Here is a 17,144-nt window from a genome sequence, read left to right on the forward strand (position 1 = left end):
CTTAGGCAGCTGTATACCGTAATTGTAAAGCATCTAAGCTAAGGGATAATGGAGCAGAATCTGACATTCCCAGAATACAGCCACAAGTGGTGGTGAGTTTAATAGGTTTTCTGATCCTCCATGATTTAATTCATTATTCGTCAAGGGAATAACAAGAACTCAGAAACAGAGCAAAGGAAGGCAACACAAGAAGAGGCCTTTTCAGTGGTGGCTCCCCAGCTATGGAATGCTCTCCCCAGGGAAGTGTGCCTGGTGCCATCATTATCAACATTTGGGTGCCAGTTAAAGGCATTCCAGTTTATCCAGGCATTGATTCTTAATTGGGATCATATGGCATTATGGTACCCTAGCCTGTTTTAGTGTTCAACCTTTAGTAGGGTAGGGTAGGGCAGGAGTACTTTTAGTAAAGAACGTTGCTTAATTCTTTTATGTTGTTTAAAATCTTTGTATCTGCATGTTTATTGCAACTGTAATTCACTTTGACACATTTTATGTAGTAAACAGCAAATACATGTACTAGACAACAACAACGCTACATAATGGGGGGAGGGGGGAATTTCTTCAAATGTCCCAGATCCAAAAAGATCTACAGCATCTTTGGGTGCATCCCAGTCTAGAAAAGAATATTACTGTGGAATTATTTTTTGGAGAGAGAGAGAGGAAGAAAGAACAAGAGAATTTCATTATAGCTGAAAGATGATCAGATAATCTAGAGAAGCTTTGAAAACACTCAGCTGTCGCTACAGATGAAGCAGCACTTTATGATCCAATCAACTTAAGAGGCCATTTACTCCCCTTCCCAGTGGAAAAATAAGGTTGGGGGGGGAGCTTGGAAAGAGCTTATCTATACAAGAGGTCTACATGGTTTTGCTTAAAATAACAATAATTCCAATTGTGTAACAGTTTATGTTGTTATGTTCTGAGGGGTAATGAAAAGGACTACAAATGAGGGCTTGAAGTTGTAAAATGAGTTGATAAAGACAAGTATGCTAAATATATAATGCTCTCTTTGTAATCAAAGTCTAGGGGGTCTGAATGACTCTAACAACAACCCTCTGAAAGTGGGAAGCCAACCAGTATTTAGAAATAGAAGAGAAAGATAGCCAGGGTATCTGAACACAGACACCAGTTTCAGAGTTGTGTAGTGAATGGAAGTATTGGAAATGGGCTGGTAATACCTGGACCAAAATTCTCATACAGCCAGAAGGCAGAACACCAGGCAGAATTATAACATGCAGAACACCATTCTCCAGTTGTACTTTTTTCAACAGCCACCTGTTAAACACGTGGGGTTAGTGGTAGTGTAATGGTTAAGAGTGTTAGAAAGGAGTTGGGTTCATATTCCCACTCGTTATTGAAGCTAATCATTGTAAGGATAAAAATGGTGAGAAGCATGCATGCTGCCTGGGAAGTCCTTTGAGAACTGGCAGAATAGAAACCTCCCCCTCCTCCCTCTATACCTTCACTAAAGCTATCAATTCTCAGGTCTGAGAAGCTAGTAAAGCTTCTAGAAAATAACATGCTTGTTTAGCTTTCCAGTTTATTTACAGGTGGGGGAAAGAAAGAAACACACACATGGGGCCAAAATTTCAATTAAAATAAATATAATTTTCAGTTGCTGTAATTAAGTGCATTCAGGATTTCCAAGATGAATAAATGAAGAATAAACATGCATTTCAGCAGCTCATTTCCGCTAGATTAAAATACAAGGCTTTTCTAAAAAATCTAAATGCTGAACTGCAAGTGTGGACCTCGTTTTAAATGTCATTCAAGAAAGCAGGAGGAGGAGGAGGGAGAAGAGGACTGATGGGGAGGAATTGGCTCAACTCTCGGAAAACTTTTAGCTGGCATGCCTGCATTCTTTCCCTTTTAGTCTATTTTAACCATACCTTGAACCATGAGCTCTGCAGACACAGAAGCCTTCCCAGCACTATTCATCACAGTGCAAGTGTAAATTCCAGCATCGACCAGCTGAGCATTCTGGATCTCCAAAAACTGGATGCCTGCTTTCTCAAACATGTTGAAACGATCACTTTTCTGCACCTGAATTTCACCCTGCATGCATCATGAAAAATACCAAAGGTGAACAGATACATTCATTAATGGTAGAGGGGGTGGGATGAATGCCTGGCAGATTAACACCTCATCCTTTGCTATTTTTCTGCTTTTACAATTCAGCTCACTGCTCTCTGTGGCATGTTTATATACTACTAGAATACTCCCAAGCGACCAGACCTCAGGCATTCCAGATAATCTGATTTACACCACGGATAAGACACACTCAGAATATGGACATTTTAAGGCTCAGTTGCCATAACCCAAAGCCAGAACTTTGTGAATTCTTCAGTCAAAAGACCTATTTGCCACAGCCTGAAAACCTAGCCCTTGCAAAATAGTTTGCAAACTAAATTCAGTCTGAATTACAATGGTCTGGATTCAACTAACCAGGTAAGCTAGCAGAAGCCAGTAGAAGGACTCCCACTAGCACAATGGGGCTTCCCCCCGTCCTTCCCCAAATCTTCTCTGGAAGGTCAGAAGAACTCACAGAACAACACACAAGGGGAGATTGTTCCATGTGGCAAGCAAAAATGCTTGCACTGACTGAAAGATTGCAATGTTGAAATTCCATTGTGTATTTTGCAGTATAGTTGCCATTTCTGAGTTCTCAGTGTGTAAAGGTTTATAAATTTGTGATTAATTAAAATGTTATTGCAATACTTTCCCCAAGATATCTCAACTTAATTTTGTGTACAAGGTTACAGAACATACTTCCACTGCAAGTTTTCCATGTCTTTCAGTGTGGAATAATTTATCATGGGAGTGTTCTGACATGTATCCCCATAATTTATTCTCACAGGGGAATAAGATTGAGGAAACTAAGTTTTCATGGTCAGGTTGAAAACTTTAAAAAATCTGGCCAAGCAAAACTGTGGCTAAAGATACTTCAAAGTACACAAGTTCAAATAAACAAGGCTTTGGGTTTCATTCCCTTTAGGAGAGGTGAATTTGGAAATCCTCTCAAGTAATTGTACCTTAAACCAAGTGACTTGAGGCTGAGGTCGTCCTGTTATCTTACAGGAGAATTTACCAGTCTGTCCCTCTCGCACTATGACCCGATTGGGTTTTGTAGCAAACTTGGGTGGGCATTCGCCCCAGATGCTTGGTCGTTGATCTACCGATGGAACAGTAACTCTACCACTGGAAAGGAAACAATATTATCAGAGCTCAGTAATTAATATAGCTACATTTAAAGAGATTGTTACTTCTTAAATTGTGCTACTTAAATGTGTTTTAGGAACAGTGTTCAGGTGATTAAAACAATGAAAGCAGTAGACTGGGGTAGGGAACCTGTGGCCCCCAATGTTGTTAAACTACAATTTCCATCATTTCTAAGCATTGGCCATAATGGCTGAGGATGGTGGGGGTTGAGTTCAGCAATAGCTGCAGGGGCACTTGTTCCCCACCCCTGCGGTAAACAATATGGTGTCCTTTTTGAGAACCTATTTGAAGTTTTTAAAAAATTCTAAGGTACAGTTACACAATGCATGTACCTCTCATCAAGTCTGAAGGGGGCATATGTCATATGAAAATACTAGGAAGCAGAGGCTTGACCTTTGCCAGCCACCCCTTCTGAGTACTTGAAAGGAACATGTACCACATTTTGTATATTAATTCCCTTCAGACCAGACACAATCAGAAATTGCATTTTGCACTTTATCCATACCTACGTACAAAATATAAAGTAAACAACTGGATATATGGAAAAGTATGGAACAATGCTGATTGATAGGTCACGAGTGTCCTTAAAAAAGGAATGCAGGGTAGCTGCTTACATAATGATCATTGCCATAGGTTCCTCCCAAAATGGAACACCATTTTGCCAGATGCCTTCATTTAATATGCACACAACACATACAAGCATGCTCTTTGACAGCTCTGGTTGTTCATAAGTAACAAAGAACAGTCTAATTGCCACATACAATATAAGTTCTCTTACTGGACATATATCCATGAATATTCCACTACGTAGCAGAATCATCACTATCCAAAATCTGATAAAACTGTTTATCTTTCTGTAACAATCCTCCAGCAGAACTGGGTGATCTTCTCAACATTCTCCTTCAGTTATCTAAGAAATTGCCCAACTTTGTTTAGAATAAAATAGGAACTAAAGGAACTAATACAGACCCTCTAACTCTCTAATAAATAGCACCCTAACTTAACTGGACTTCTGTCACAATTTAGATGCCTCTGGCAAATTCATCCAAAAGTGGGTAGTCATACTCTTTACAAAGGGGCCCAAGTGAGACATAGTTTTGCAGAAAATCCAATCATTGTTTTGCAGAGCATATAAACAAGTGCATTTAGAACAGAGATGGGCCAGTCCTTCAGCATCAAGAACCACAATGGAAGTTCTATGCGGTAGCTTGCTTGCTTGCATGCATACGTTCTGTAAAAATTTAACACAGGCACCTACAAAGGAGTTCAATGGCAAGTTATGGTGCAGGCATACATGGAATTTATTCTGTAGCAATGGCAGGTGCCGTGCCTCTGTCACTCTTTGGCTTGGCTGGATTTTGGAATCAATTTGAAATCCTGGCACATCAGAAACGTGGGATATGTCCCCCTTTTGCCTACAGAGTGACCCAGTCAACTGGTGCAGCCAAGTGATCTAATTTGGAGTAATCCCTCCAAATCTTAAAAGCCAAGAGCCACCCTCTTTTTAAAAAAATTACAAAGTGAAGAATCGTGTGATTTGAGGACACCTAGTTGATGACTGAGGTTTGTTTTACACCATAATCTTTTAAATTCCGCCCCAGCCCCCCAAGATTTAAGAATGAAAATTCATAGAACCTGCAATTCTGAAAATTCAGCCATAAACATGAAGCCAAAACCAACTCTAAATCAAAAGCTGGAAGTGGCCTTCCAGCCGCCTGCTGCTACATTTAAGGTGCAGAGTTAAATGACCAGCGTTAAAACATCTTTATAGTGTTGGCCCATCTCTGCTCATACTCAAGGAACAAGCTACTTCAGTGATGAAATCATCAATACCAAGTCAACTGAGCTGGTCGCTCTCATTCATAAACAGCCTTGAAATATGAGCCAATACGATAGCATGACGCAAACCCATGCAAATTACTATGGACAAGGCCTATTTCAACAGCAAATACACAACCACACATTAGCAGGAGATAATCAAGGGTGATGAATTTGAAGCTGTGGTTTTCAGGCAAGCAAACGAAACAAACGTTCTTGGGCCATGTGCATTTCACACAACAGCTTACCCATAAGCCAACAAGTTGTGCCCATCTCTTTCTGCTTCCACAACATATCAGAACACTAAGAAAAATCACATATGGCCTCAGCCCAAGGAGCAGTCACATCAATGTAAACATGACAATTTGGGGGCAACTTGATAATTCTGAATAAAATAAGGTCATGGTGAAGCTTTTTGTAGGCAACTAGAAATATAGATGGTCTCAGAAATCACATGAGTTGAAAAACATTGCTTTGAGCCTCACTTGCCTTGCCTTCACTTTTAACTTAAAAAAAGAAAATAGTGGGCTACTTAGACTCAGCAACAATACACTTCATACATTGCTCAGGAGCACAGCATGTAGGAAAAGCGGGAAAAATCACCCCTGAAACTGCTATTAGCCACAGGAGGAAAGTGTTCACCGGCACACACACACACACACACACACACACACACACACACACTCCTCTCATGCCCACAGCAGTTTGCGGAGAGACATGATGCTATTGCCTGCCTCCCAGCCCCACAACCACACACTATTATTTACATTTTAAAAAGGTACATGACATGCATTCACACATTTCAGCTGGTATCTAGCTGGCCTTAAAGGCAGACAGGTGGAAAGAGAGAACAAAAGGGACAATCAGTTAGCTGAGAAGCCTCAAGGGGCTGGTAAATGTACTGCAATTTTCTGTAAGTCTGTCCTAGTTGCAAGGAATGTTTTGAGCAAAATTGATATTGCTAATAGCAAGGGTCAATCTTGCTCAAGAAAGCATGGAGGGGGAAGTATTTCAAAATGTGTGCATATTCCAAAAGCTATCAGTATTCTTCCGCTCTAGAAATGTGAAAACCACTGGAATTCTTACCCAGAACTTTTGGCACCAGAAGGCAGACTGTACTTCTTCAAAACAGATCCTGGAAGCAGAAAATAGAAAGAAAGAAATACAATAAAAATACTAATCAGGGCTGCAATTTCTTTCAGATTTAGGGACACTGGCTATAGATTTAGAAAATTAAAAATTAAAAAGCCATCCTTCCATCAATTTCTAGTAAAATATATGATACAAGGTGGCAAAAAATAAATACATGTTTTCCTTCTGCAGCAAATGGGGGAAGCATTTACGTTCCATGTCTTGTGTGTATGTGTGTTTTGCTGTTTATATATCACTCTAGAGGTGGAGAAGCCACAACACTTTGGATCCCAGTGGTAACGGATGAGCCATTTGGTGTGGTGTGCTTTTCAACCAACGAAACAGGAGTCCAAAACTGAGTCCCATATATAAAAACAAAAAGCTATCTTACTCTTCACTAACATTTCTCCACATATACAAAGAGATAACTTTACCAAGCTGTGAAATGTCCTTTGCCATTTTTAAAATTACTAATTACTTTTCAATAGTGCATTTATATTTACTTCCAAAAGTAGTCCATTTTGATTTAAGCTCACCTATCTAAATTTGTTACCTTTTATTTCTCTCCATAAAGACAAAAAAACTGTTTTATACAAGAGTCAAGATATGAGGAATGCATTATTAACTGTATGTTTAGCACCATCTACTGGACATGGGCAGGATTATCCCAAGCCAACATAACTAAATGGTGAATACGCCCCCCCCCCTTTTTTTGGCAGAACAGTACTGTAGTATGAACTGACCTAGGAAGCTTGAGCAAAAGAAGCTTCCATAAATAATAATATCTTATTATTCAAGCACAAAATAATAATAAAGCACAGTGGTGAAGAATGAGCTGTGAATGCCTCCAGCTCAAATCTCACCTGCACTAGGTGATCTCACTAGGAAGCCATAGGCAAGCCACTACAGCCTTACCCAGGCCTCCTTATCACCTGATGTGGGGCAGAGCAGAGATGCACCAGTTAGTTCTGCATTCTCTATAGTATCTCTGGGGTTCTAAATTATGTGGAGAGCCTCCATGAGTAAAGCATTCGCCCTCCAATGCAAAGGCTTGCAAACTTATCACAGGCATGCAGTGGAGGAGCCAATGATAGCTAGCATATGCCCACACTTCCCCTCATTGCCCCCTCAAGAAGACCTGAAAATATCATGATAATATCACAATAGTAGCACTGACCTACCTGATAGGGTTATTGTTAAGAATTACTGAGATAATCAGCATGAACCACTTTGAACACTCTAAGGTGCTGCATCTGGATGATTTATTACACAAATAAGCCACACACAAAACACGCACAGAAACCTCAGTATTAGTGTTATAAATATTTGCAAAGAAAAGCAAAACAGATACTGCTGAAATAGGCCAGACTGGAGGAGGAAGAGGATCAGGCCAATCATCCAGTCCTGCTACTCAACAGAAGGCCACACCATCAGGAACTGGGGTCATCTGCATTCACAGCAGCTAAACATAGCCTTGAAGTGGATCCCCAACATTCCACAAGCACTGTTCTTAGTGGCAGCTGTTGCAGAGAGCTGATACAGTGGTTCCTCGGGTTACATATGCTTAAGGTTACATACGCTTCAGGTTACGACTCCACTAACCCAGAAATATTACCTCGGGTTAAGAACTTTGCTTCAGGATGAGAACAGAAATTGTGCTTCGGCAGCGCAGCAGCAGGAGGCCCCATTAGCTAAAGTGGTGTTCAGGTTAAGAACAGTTTCAGGTTAAGAACGGACCTCCGGAACGAATTAAGTACTTAACCGGAGGTACCACTGTACTATCAATGTGGAAATGACTTTAGCTTTGGTGCCTATGTTCTCCTTCTCCTTGGGTGGGAAGGCATAGGAATAGCCAGAGTTTCATTTTCTGCCTTACTAAAAGCCTTATCATTTTTATAAGCTTTTCCTGCTTACAGTGGTACCTCGGGTTCAGTACTTAATTTGTTCCGGAGGTCCGTTCTTAACCTGTAGCACCACTTTAGCTAATGGAGCCTCCTGCTGCCGCCGCGCCGCCAGAGCACAATTTCTGTTCTCATCCTGAAGCAAAGTTCTTAACCCGAGGTACTATTTCTGGGTTAGAAGAGTCTGTAACCTGAAATGTATGTAACCTGAAGCGTATGTAACACGAGGTACCACTGTATTTTCAATCTACTTCTCCGTTCATTTGCTACCAGGGTAAAGCATGCTATACATAACATGCAACAGAATGGAAAGACCCTTACCTTCCACTGTTAATTCTACTGTCACCTGACGAACGCCACCAGCATTCCGGGCCTCACAGGTGTATGGCCCACCATCTTCCTCCTGCACCCCTTTTATAATTAAGCTGAAAAGCCCTCGAATGCTACGGTCCACTACACAGCGCTCTCCCTCTGTCAGAAGTTGCCCATTCTTGTACCATGTGACTTGGGGTTCTGGGATGCCTCTGACCTAGAAAGATTGGGTGCAGAAAGATTGGGGGTGGTGTGAGGAGAGTGAGAAGGGGGGGGGAGAGAGAAACAAACACAGAAGGTGACTTTATCTGGAAGAAATGCAGAACACTTCATAAGCCAGTGGAAAGTATTTTCTAAAGCCATATCTGTTAAACACATACAAACTGTTTTGAGCCAAATGGCAAAAACCTGAAGAAAAAGAAAAGAAACTATTGGGTGCATCAAGCTGTTAAAACTAGCAATGCTGCTCCAGCAGGCAGCTACCCAGACAAAGCTTTTTTCTGTCTTTTGAAATTTTAAAGCCAGAAATGAGAAATTCTGAGAAGCAGAATCATGAGCCAAAATTATTAGAGCATATTCTACTGTCAAACGGCTGTCTAGACTAACAGATTTATTGTAGCATGACATTTGCAGGCCTCATTATCAGATGCATTCACTATGAGAGGCATTTACAAGAAGCAATGCTCATCAGCCTCTTTAGAAAGAGTCAAATACCACCCATGGAAAAATAAACCTGGTTGTGTCTTTTGAGTGTTAAGTGTGCATGTGTAACACTGTGTGTGTGCAAAATTTGGTTAACATTTTATCACACATAAAAGCTGAACTTTCCCCAAAATGAATTTCATGAATATCCAAAAGTAGCTATTTCTCCCAATTTTGGGGGGCAAACACCTGAAGAAGCACTTATTTCCATACCAACCTGTCCATGAATTAAGATCTTCTGCTGAGGGTCTTCTCCAGGTGTCGCCTTTATCTAAGCTACATTACTCAGTCACAAAGGAGAAGACTTTTTCAGCGGTTGCACTCTAGTTACAGAATGCCCTCCTTAAAGAGAGTGCCTGATTTACATTTTGTTTTGCATGAAGCAAAAAACATGTTGATTCATTCAGACATTTAAAAATTGTTGTTATTTCTATTTCTGCTTTGAATGAGCTTTATTTTCTGTTTTATTTCAGTCCATATTATGATATACATTTTGAGTGTTACACTTCCTTAAAATCCAAATAGGATACAAGACAGTACATAAGTATTTTATACAAAATAATAAATCCAACATTTACATTCCGAATGTCAACATTCCGAATTTCAAATATTCACTGAACCATATATTTCATTCCAACAGAATAAATCAAGAGGAGTGCCTAACATTCTTAACTAGAGCTGAAAACTGTAAATTTAGTTAAGCAATCAGTAAGGCTGGAAGTTAGTGAAACATCTGATTTTTTAATGTACTTTTTCTCCTGCATATTCAATTTCTAAACTGCAGACACCCCTTAATAATGTGAAGATGTGGAACTGTCACCATCAAGACCATGCAAAGTTACCTACTGACCAGTGCCAATGGGTCACCATGGCATTTTATCAAGCAATTCTTCAACCAGCAGATTTAGCCTGGGAAATTATACAAGCTTATCACATGTAGTCCAGGAAATGATATAAACTTTTCACATATAGTCCATCGCACTGAATGCATTTACACAGTTATTTTGAGCTACGACATAAACAGGATTAAAAAAATTATCCACCAGGTGGTGTCCTTGGCAGTTACAAAGTTCTCACAAAGTAACAAAGACCAACACCAATTAACAATATGTTGTTCCCCACAATAAACAAATATGGGGTGTGTGTTTTAATTTCATTTATTGTAAAGAAAACTGAAAAGCACACACAAAATCAACTGGAAGGAGGAGTCAAAAAAAGGGTTCCTTCCAGGGCTGTCCATGGTAGAAAACAGCTAACATGGGAATGCATCTGTAAATGGGGATGCAGTACATTTGAAGCATGAGCAGTGATCCTCATGGAGAAGTTTCCACAGAATGTTAAACTCCAAGGACAAGCATAACAATACAATGTCCAGCTGCAGTCTTAGCTATTTCCTTCTGCAACTAGGGGAAAATACTATACTATAACAATAATCTTTGTGAAGACTGGCAAACATTCCTCACACCATAGGAAGGGTGGAGCGGACCTACAAAGATCTGGTAATCCACTAGAAGGATTTAGTGGAATTTAGGAATTTAGTGGAATTTAGGAATTTAGGAATCACTGTCCTCTCCTCTGCTAATTTACTAATGAGAAACTTAGCTTCCTGATGTTCACACAAGCAATCATTCAGTTTATCATCATCTGGTGTAAAATAAAAGAAAACTAAAGATTTTCTGAAGTGGCAGTTAACAGCAGACTGAATGAACTAAGGCATAACTCAGGTTTCTCTGGCACTGCCATTGGTATTAATCTAATAATGTCACAATAAAGCAGATCCAAGCATATTCTCTAGATTACAGCGTGTCAAAAGCAGTGAGGGGTTTGGATAAAAGCAGGCACCAATGTCAGAAGTGCTTGCAGGAGAAGGAATTGATTTAACAAAACAAATAGATGGTAGATTCCTCCCTGGAAAATATTATAATCTCTTCCTATCATCCAGTCCAATTTCAAATAACACAGGCCACAAAGTATTGTGCCTTTCTCCTTCTGGATGCTATTCCAAATTATTAGTTTTCCCTCATGATAGAACATATCACTATAATTTCCCTTGGCTCCAATTGGACCATTCTATGTCATTCCTATCCAATTCTTCACTTATGGTTAGTTTCATAGGCTTCTTTGACCATCTTTTGGCTCTCCCTCATACATAAGCTACATTTCAATTTTTTCCATGTGTTTTTATTTTGCAAACATCAAGCCTCCAATTTGAGGAAGAACAGCAGGAGGGGCACATGCATCCAAAAGGATGAGAGAGTTCTTCCTAAGAAAGTCAGAGAGAGAGGCTGATTGATGCACAAAGGGCTTAATTTTTGTGAGCTTCGTTAGCCCACATTGCCTTGCAGCTTCATCAGTTGATACTGTACTTGGGGGGAAAAGGAGAATAAGGAGAAGCAGCAAGTGGCGAATTATTCTGTTTGTGAGGATTTACATTTCAAGCTAGAGTTTGAAACACATTTCATATGGAACTAACCCCTGCACTGAAAAGATGTATTCCTGCCATAAAAATGTCTGGCGATCCTAAAACAAGCTGCCAGTTACCTCAGTTTGATGCTGATGGTGGACCAATTCCAGAACTGCAGCAGGTTTTTCTATAAATAAAAAATTAATTTTTCTGGTAACTCTTTCAGGCTCTGCAGAAACATCTGCATTTAATAACACATCCACAATGGGTAAGGACTTATCCACTTATCTAATGCTCTGCAGCTTAAGGCTATAGCCCTTATTTATAGCCCTGTCTGCTCCTTACACGGGCCCTACAGATTCCTAAGAGTAAAGGGGTAGAGGATTGCTTTCACCCAAAAGAAAGGAACAAAGATTGAAATGCAGTTTACTTCCAAGTAAGGACCAATTCACATTGCATGCTGATTGTCTAACCTGTCTCCACTAGTAAGTGGGGTAAGGCCCTATGTGTGCAAACACATTATGCGTATGTGACAGGGACTGAGTTATAGCCAACTTCAGTGTCCCAATTGTATGGACTCTTGCGTTTTAACTGTTGTAGCCTGCTCTGGGACCTTAATAAATTGTAGTACAGTGGTACCTCGGGTTACATACACTTCAGGTTACATACGCTTCAGGTTACAGACTCCAATAACCCAGAAATAGTGCTTCAGGTCAAGAACTTTGCTTCAGGATGAGAACAGAAATCGGGCTTTGGTGGCACGGCGGCAGCAGCATGCCCCATTAGTGGTGCTTCAGGTTAAGAACGGACCTCCGGAACAAATTAAGTACTTAACCTGAGGTACCACTGTAATATTAATAGGTTTACAAATACTCATATCCTTTTTGGTATTAAGGTGTTCAGTAGGAAACAAATTGTAGATATGTAGAACATCCAGCCAGCCACGTAGTGTCTGAATTGGCCCTGAATTCAGTGAGCATTGTAAACTTGAGTGAAAGTTCCACAGAACATTAAAAAGTCCCCTCAAAAAGCTACTAGGACTTTCTCTGAATATTTTGTAACTGTTCTTTCCTCTTCAATAAATGACAGAATCAATGCCTTGGTTTGTACAGACTTCAGATAATGGAAGAATCTTGATAGGTTTTCAACCCATATCCAAACAACAAACTGTTTCTGGTCTAACCTGAAACCAGAAGTAGGCTAAACACATATAAGCTAGTTACAATATTTCAAGACCTATTTAAATGACATAGACCTTGAACTCCTGCAGTAAATTTCTGCTCAGAAGCCCAATGAAGAGTAACAAGACATGCTGTACCATTACCAGTACAACATGCAATGTCATAAGAAGGTGAGTTTCTTCCATTCTGAACACCATGATCCTTTTTATTACCCTTCTCAAGCTCTAATCAAGAACGAGTTTGCAAAGGTTTACAAAATATATATCCCCCAGTGCATGAGAGTTTTTGTCTTGCTTGCAATGCTGACTTTATAATCACACGGTTACACTAAAAAATTCAGTTGTCAACCCTTTTAAGGTCTGCTTTTATTGGCATTTTAATGAATATCTTGTATCATTTTGTGTAAGCTGCTTATATTTTTTATGAAGCTACATATTAATAATGATAAATAAAGAAATCTACCATGGATATAAAGTTAATCTTTAGAGGCAGTGTCCCAGATGACACATGAATTGCCTCTAACCTATTGTGGTTTTCAGTTCTTGGGATTTCCTACCTTAACCCATGAATCTGAAAACTTGCCCAATTGGGACTAGTAACACCTAGGACTCTTCTTACACAATAATAAATGTCTTAATTCAATAGTTATGCTCATTGCTCAATGTTTGGAAATCACACAAATTATTGCAAACACACACTGTCATCAACGAGTCTTAAGTATCCATTAAAGTTTTCAATCAAATTCCAGATTCAATATGACACCAGAAATGGCACACAATAAAATCACGGCATGCTTGATAGCAACAAAATATGGTAAAGGGCTATTTACCTATGTTCTAACATGGCTCCCAGTGCTTAACAATGCCTGGTCTAGAATCCTAGATGGCTTAGATTAACATCATCATTCAACTCAAAAGGGGAATTAACTCTATCTCATTCAAAATCATCCATGCATTGAAAGAGAGAGGATCAAATGCATGCTTCAGCTTGCAGCATAAGCTGTCATATTTTGTCTCAACATCTGGCATTGCTTAAGTTTCTTATTCCATATGTAAGCAGTGCTAATAAATCACTGCTTTGGGAGTTCACATTTGAAGAATGCCACTACTGAGATCTTCCCCCAAGCAATCCAAAGTAGCAGAGGAAAAATTTCAGCAATGTCTTTAACAAAATCCCTCAAAATCAGAACATTATTGAATTATTAGTCAACACTGTATCTAAGTAGCCTGACTCTACCTCATCTTTAACTGTGTGCTTTAGGACTTCATCCCATGGAACTCTTAGCTCTGTTTCCCTTTCATCGCAAATGGAAGTAAATTTTGCTGCACTGATTTATCCATCTATTTTAGGTAATGAGTCCATAGGCTAGTAACATTCATGGAAAACAGATTTATTAGCCACAATGGCTATTTGGAACACCCATGTTTAGGGGTTGCTTGTCTGAAACCTGAAAGAACATGCTCAGGAGGCATACCTTTGCCACCACAACCCTTCCTGGCAGCCACTATCTCACCCAACCCACCCAGCCCCTGAATGATGACATGGGTACACAGAAATCTTTCTAACAGAAACACCACATCATCATGTAGTGTCACCCTGATGAAACTTTAGAGGAACAAATGGCAGCTGTTTATAGAGGGATGTCTCCCATTTCACCGCCCACAGGAGGAGCAGCAAAGTAGGAGGGCATTTCATCTCAACCATAACTCATAAACAATTATTTTTAACAATTTAGATTTTAAAACCATGGGCCTTAAGTATTTTTTTTAAACCCACAGATCATATATTTTAAAAAGTTTTCAACCACCATCTAAAAATGCAACTGATTTTCAAAGGAAGGAAATTCAGCCATCAAGAAGGCTCTGCCTCTTGTTGCTCCCGGCCTGATCACACAATAGGACAAAAACCATAGCCTTCAATGGCAATCAGGAAGGCTAGTCAGGCCAGGTCAGAATTTGTGTACTTATCAAAACATAATTGCTTTGAAATATGCTTAGGGACAATGCATTACCCAGAAAAGCCCTCTGCTAAAAACCTTAGTCTACCCACAGGGAGTCTGCAGGAAACAGAGTCAAGACAAACTCTCTAGGATAGCCTCAAATGACTTTTATAATCTTAATTACTGGTCCCCCCGTGCTCTATTTTACCTGGCTCATCTACTGCAGTACCTTATTCAAGTAACTTAATGTGAAGGGAACATCCTATGTTCTCACCTCATGGCTTTTCACTCTCATCTCATATAAAGTAACAGAAACTCCACATCATTAACCAAGGTAACAGATGAATGAACTGACAAAATGCAGGAGAATGGCAACAGCAGAGGAAAAATAGGTCCATTTGGAAAGCCCCTGAAGCCAAAGCAATGAACCACCACTGTGGAAGCTGTGGCTTTTCCAATAAATACAAAAATTACTCCAAGGATGAGTGGAGAAGCTCCAACTAAGCCAACATTTATAGTACTCCCAACAGTGAAGTATTTATGAGCTATCTACAAAAGACATGGTCTGTTAGCAGAAAAGCAGACAGCAGCTGCAAATCATATTGTTGACAATCATCTTATTGTTTTCCAGGTTTCCTTACAAGAAACTGGTAGGGCTCTTGCACAGAAGTTGATTCTACCATTAGTCACCATGGCACATTAATCTGAACACAGCAAAAACATCTATTTCAGTATTCTATTAAAAGTGCACATGCTTTGAATTGTTTGTCCTAAGACAAAATGACTTTTTAGAACTATAGTACTTTTCTGTCCTTGCAAATAAAGGAGATAGCAAAAATGTTCTGGAAAATGTATGCAGAGGTTCATTATTACAATGGAGTTAGCTGGAGATTTGGAATTGGTGTAATCCAGATTCTCTTATATTATACAGCAATTAGAAAGAGATTCTTAACAAATGGTAAGTACGTACAAAAAAACATAGCTATGATGATCAGCAAAGCTCAAGTCTCCAAGCAAGTGCTAGTTCTGACATCCTTCTCCTGTTCACAATTAGCTTTGCTGCATTGTTCTCTATATTGTCTTCCAGGTACACAATCCCACTTTCCACTGCCAACATCATCTCATCCAACACCTTCCTTAGGCTTTCATCACTTCTAACCTTTCTTTTCTTGCCTTCTTTACTTGGCTCAGCAGCTGACCCTACCACAGATGCATTCACCTTGGCCACTCCTTCCTCCACACTTAAATTTTCTACTTCCTACTTCCTCCAACTTTCCTTCCCTGGCTGCTTTACAGTCAGCTATCTTCATAATTACAACAAATGGCAATTGGTTGCATACAAATACAATAAAAATACAATACATTGGCCACAATGCTTGTCTGGGCTTTGCCCCAGAGGAGGATGCACCCAATGGTTTCAGGGCCCAAAGTCATGTGTCATCACCGCATGCAAGTAGGAGTCAGATGTGATATATTGACTCAACTAAATATACAGTATTACATAAGTGCTATTTAGCAAAACTGGAATGAATATGCATGAATAGATGTGTGGGATTCCACTAATGAGTCCCATCAGAAGCCCTGCCCCAGGACGTCTGCTTGCACAACTGTCTTCCCGTTTCCTTCTGCGAAAAGTTATCTTGGGTGGTTCCAGAGAACCCCCAGAGCAGCACACAGGGGGAGGAGAGGAGGGATTGTTCCATTTGGCAAACCCAAATGCTTGCCCTGGTGGAAAGATCACCATATTGCAATGCTGAATTACTCTCAAATAAGGATAGCAACATCAAGATGTTGAGGTGTAGCTAACTAAGCTTCCACTATGTATATTTAGAGATTAGGCTGGAACACCTTGAGATGGAAAAATATTCAAATTAAGTCCTTAACTGTGCAAATGTTTCATCTGCACTTGCATACCACCAATGTGTCAGTGCCAATTTAAGGCATACACATGTAACCCTAAACCTGCATATGGAACAAAGATCTGTGAATTTGTACAGAGGTTAACTGTACAGATTGCACACTTGCAATCCTTCAACTTCAAGGAACACACGCCTCTTCTATCCTGGCTATACCTCTGCTGCAACTTGTGGTTGCTGCTGGGAATGCCTAATTCCCTGTCCATCTAATGCAACTAATGTTGTGATTAGATAGGTGAGCCAAGTTTGTTTACTGAACCAGGAAGATCTAGGATCAAATGCCTGCTTTGTCATGAAGCTCACTGGGTAATCTTGGGCAAGTCACCATTACCGCAACCTAACTTACCTTACAGGCTATAATGAAGTTAAAATGAGATACTCTCCCCAGGCATGTCAACTTGTCTGCTTGCTGGAAAAATAGGGTACAAATCTGATAAAAGAAATAAATCTTGCTGTTCAATGTCACTACTGATGTAAGACAACTCATGACACTCCACTTGAGAGGTGTGCAGTTTTAGATATTAAAGCACTCAGGTACCACTTTAAAAATACTTCTCATACAATTGTGCCCTGCAAATTAAAAATACTTGTTTTATTTTATATGGAAGGGCAAAAAGTTTC

At 39.8% G+C, this 17,144-nt stretch overlaps 1 protein-coding gene across 6 annotated transcripts in view; it reads right to left on the reverse strand.

The window, feature by feature from the left end:
* MYLK (myosin light chain kinase) overlaps nt 1-17,144 on the reverse strand; it is a 180,148-nt gene that overhangs the window by 109,658 nt on the left and 53,346 nt on the right. For all 6 annotated transcript variants that reach the window (XM_053404081.1, XM_053404091.1, XM_053404099.1 and 3 more), the window contains 4 exons: nt 8,391-8,598; nt 6,124-6,172; nt 3,033-3,198; nt 1,890-2,055 (listed from right to left, as the gene is read on the reverse strand). In XM_053404081.1, coding sequence (XP_053260056.1) covers nt 1,890-2,055; nt 3,033-3,198; nt 6,124-6,172; nt 8,391-8,598 — 589 coding nt within the window. The remainder of the gene's footprint in view (nt 1-1,889; nt 2,056-3,032; nt 3,199-6,123; nt 6,173-8,390; nt 8,599-17,144) is intronic.

The sequence above is a fragment of the Podarcis raffonei genome, chromosome 1 (genome assembly GCF_027172205.1).
Source record: "Podarcis raffonei isolate rPodRaf1 chromosome 1, rPodRaf1.pri, whole genome shotgun sequence".
Classification (NCBI taxonomy): Eukaryota; Metazoa; Chordata; class Lepidosauria; order Squamata; family Lacertidae; genus Podarcis; species Podarcis raffonei.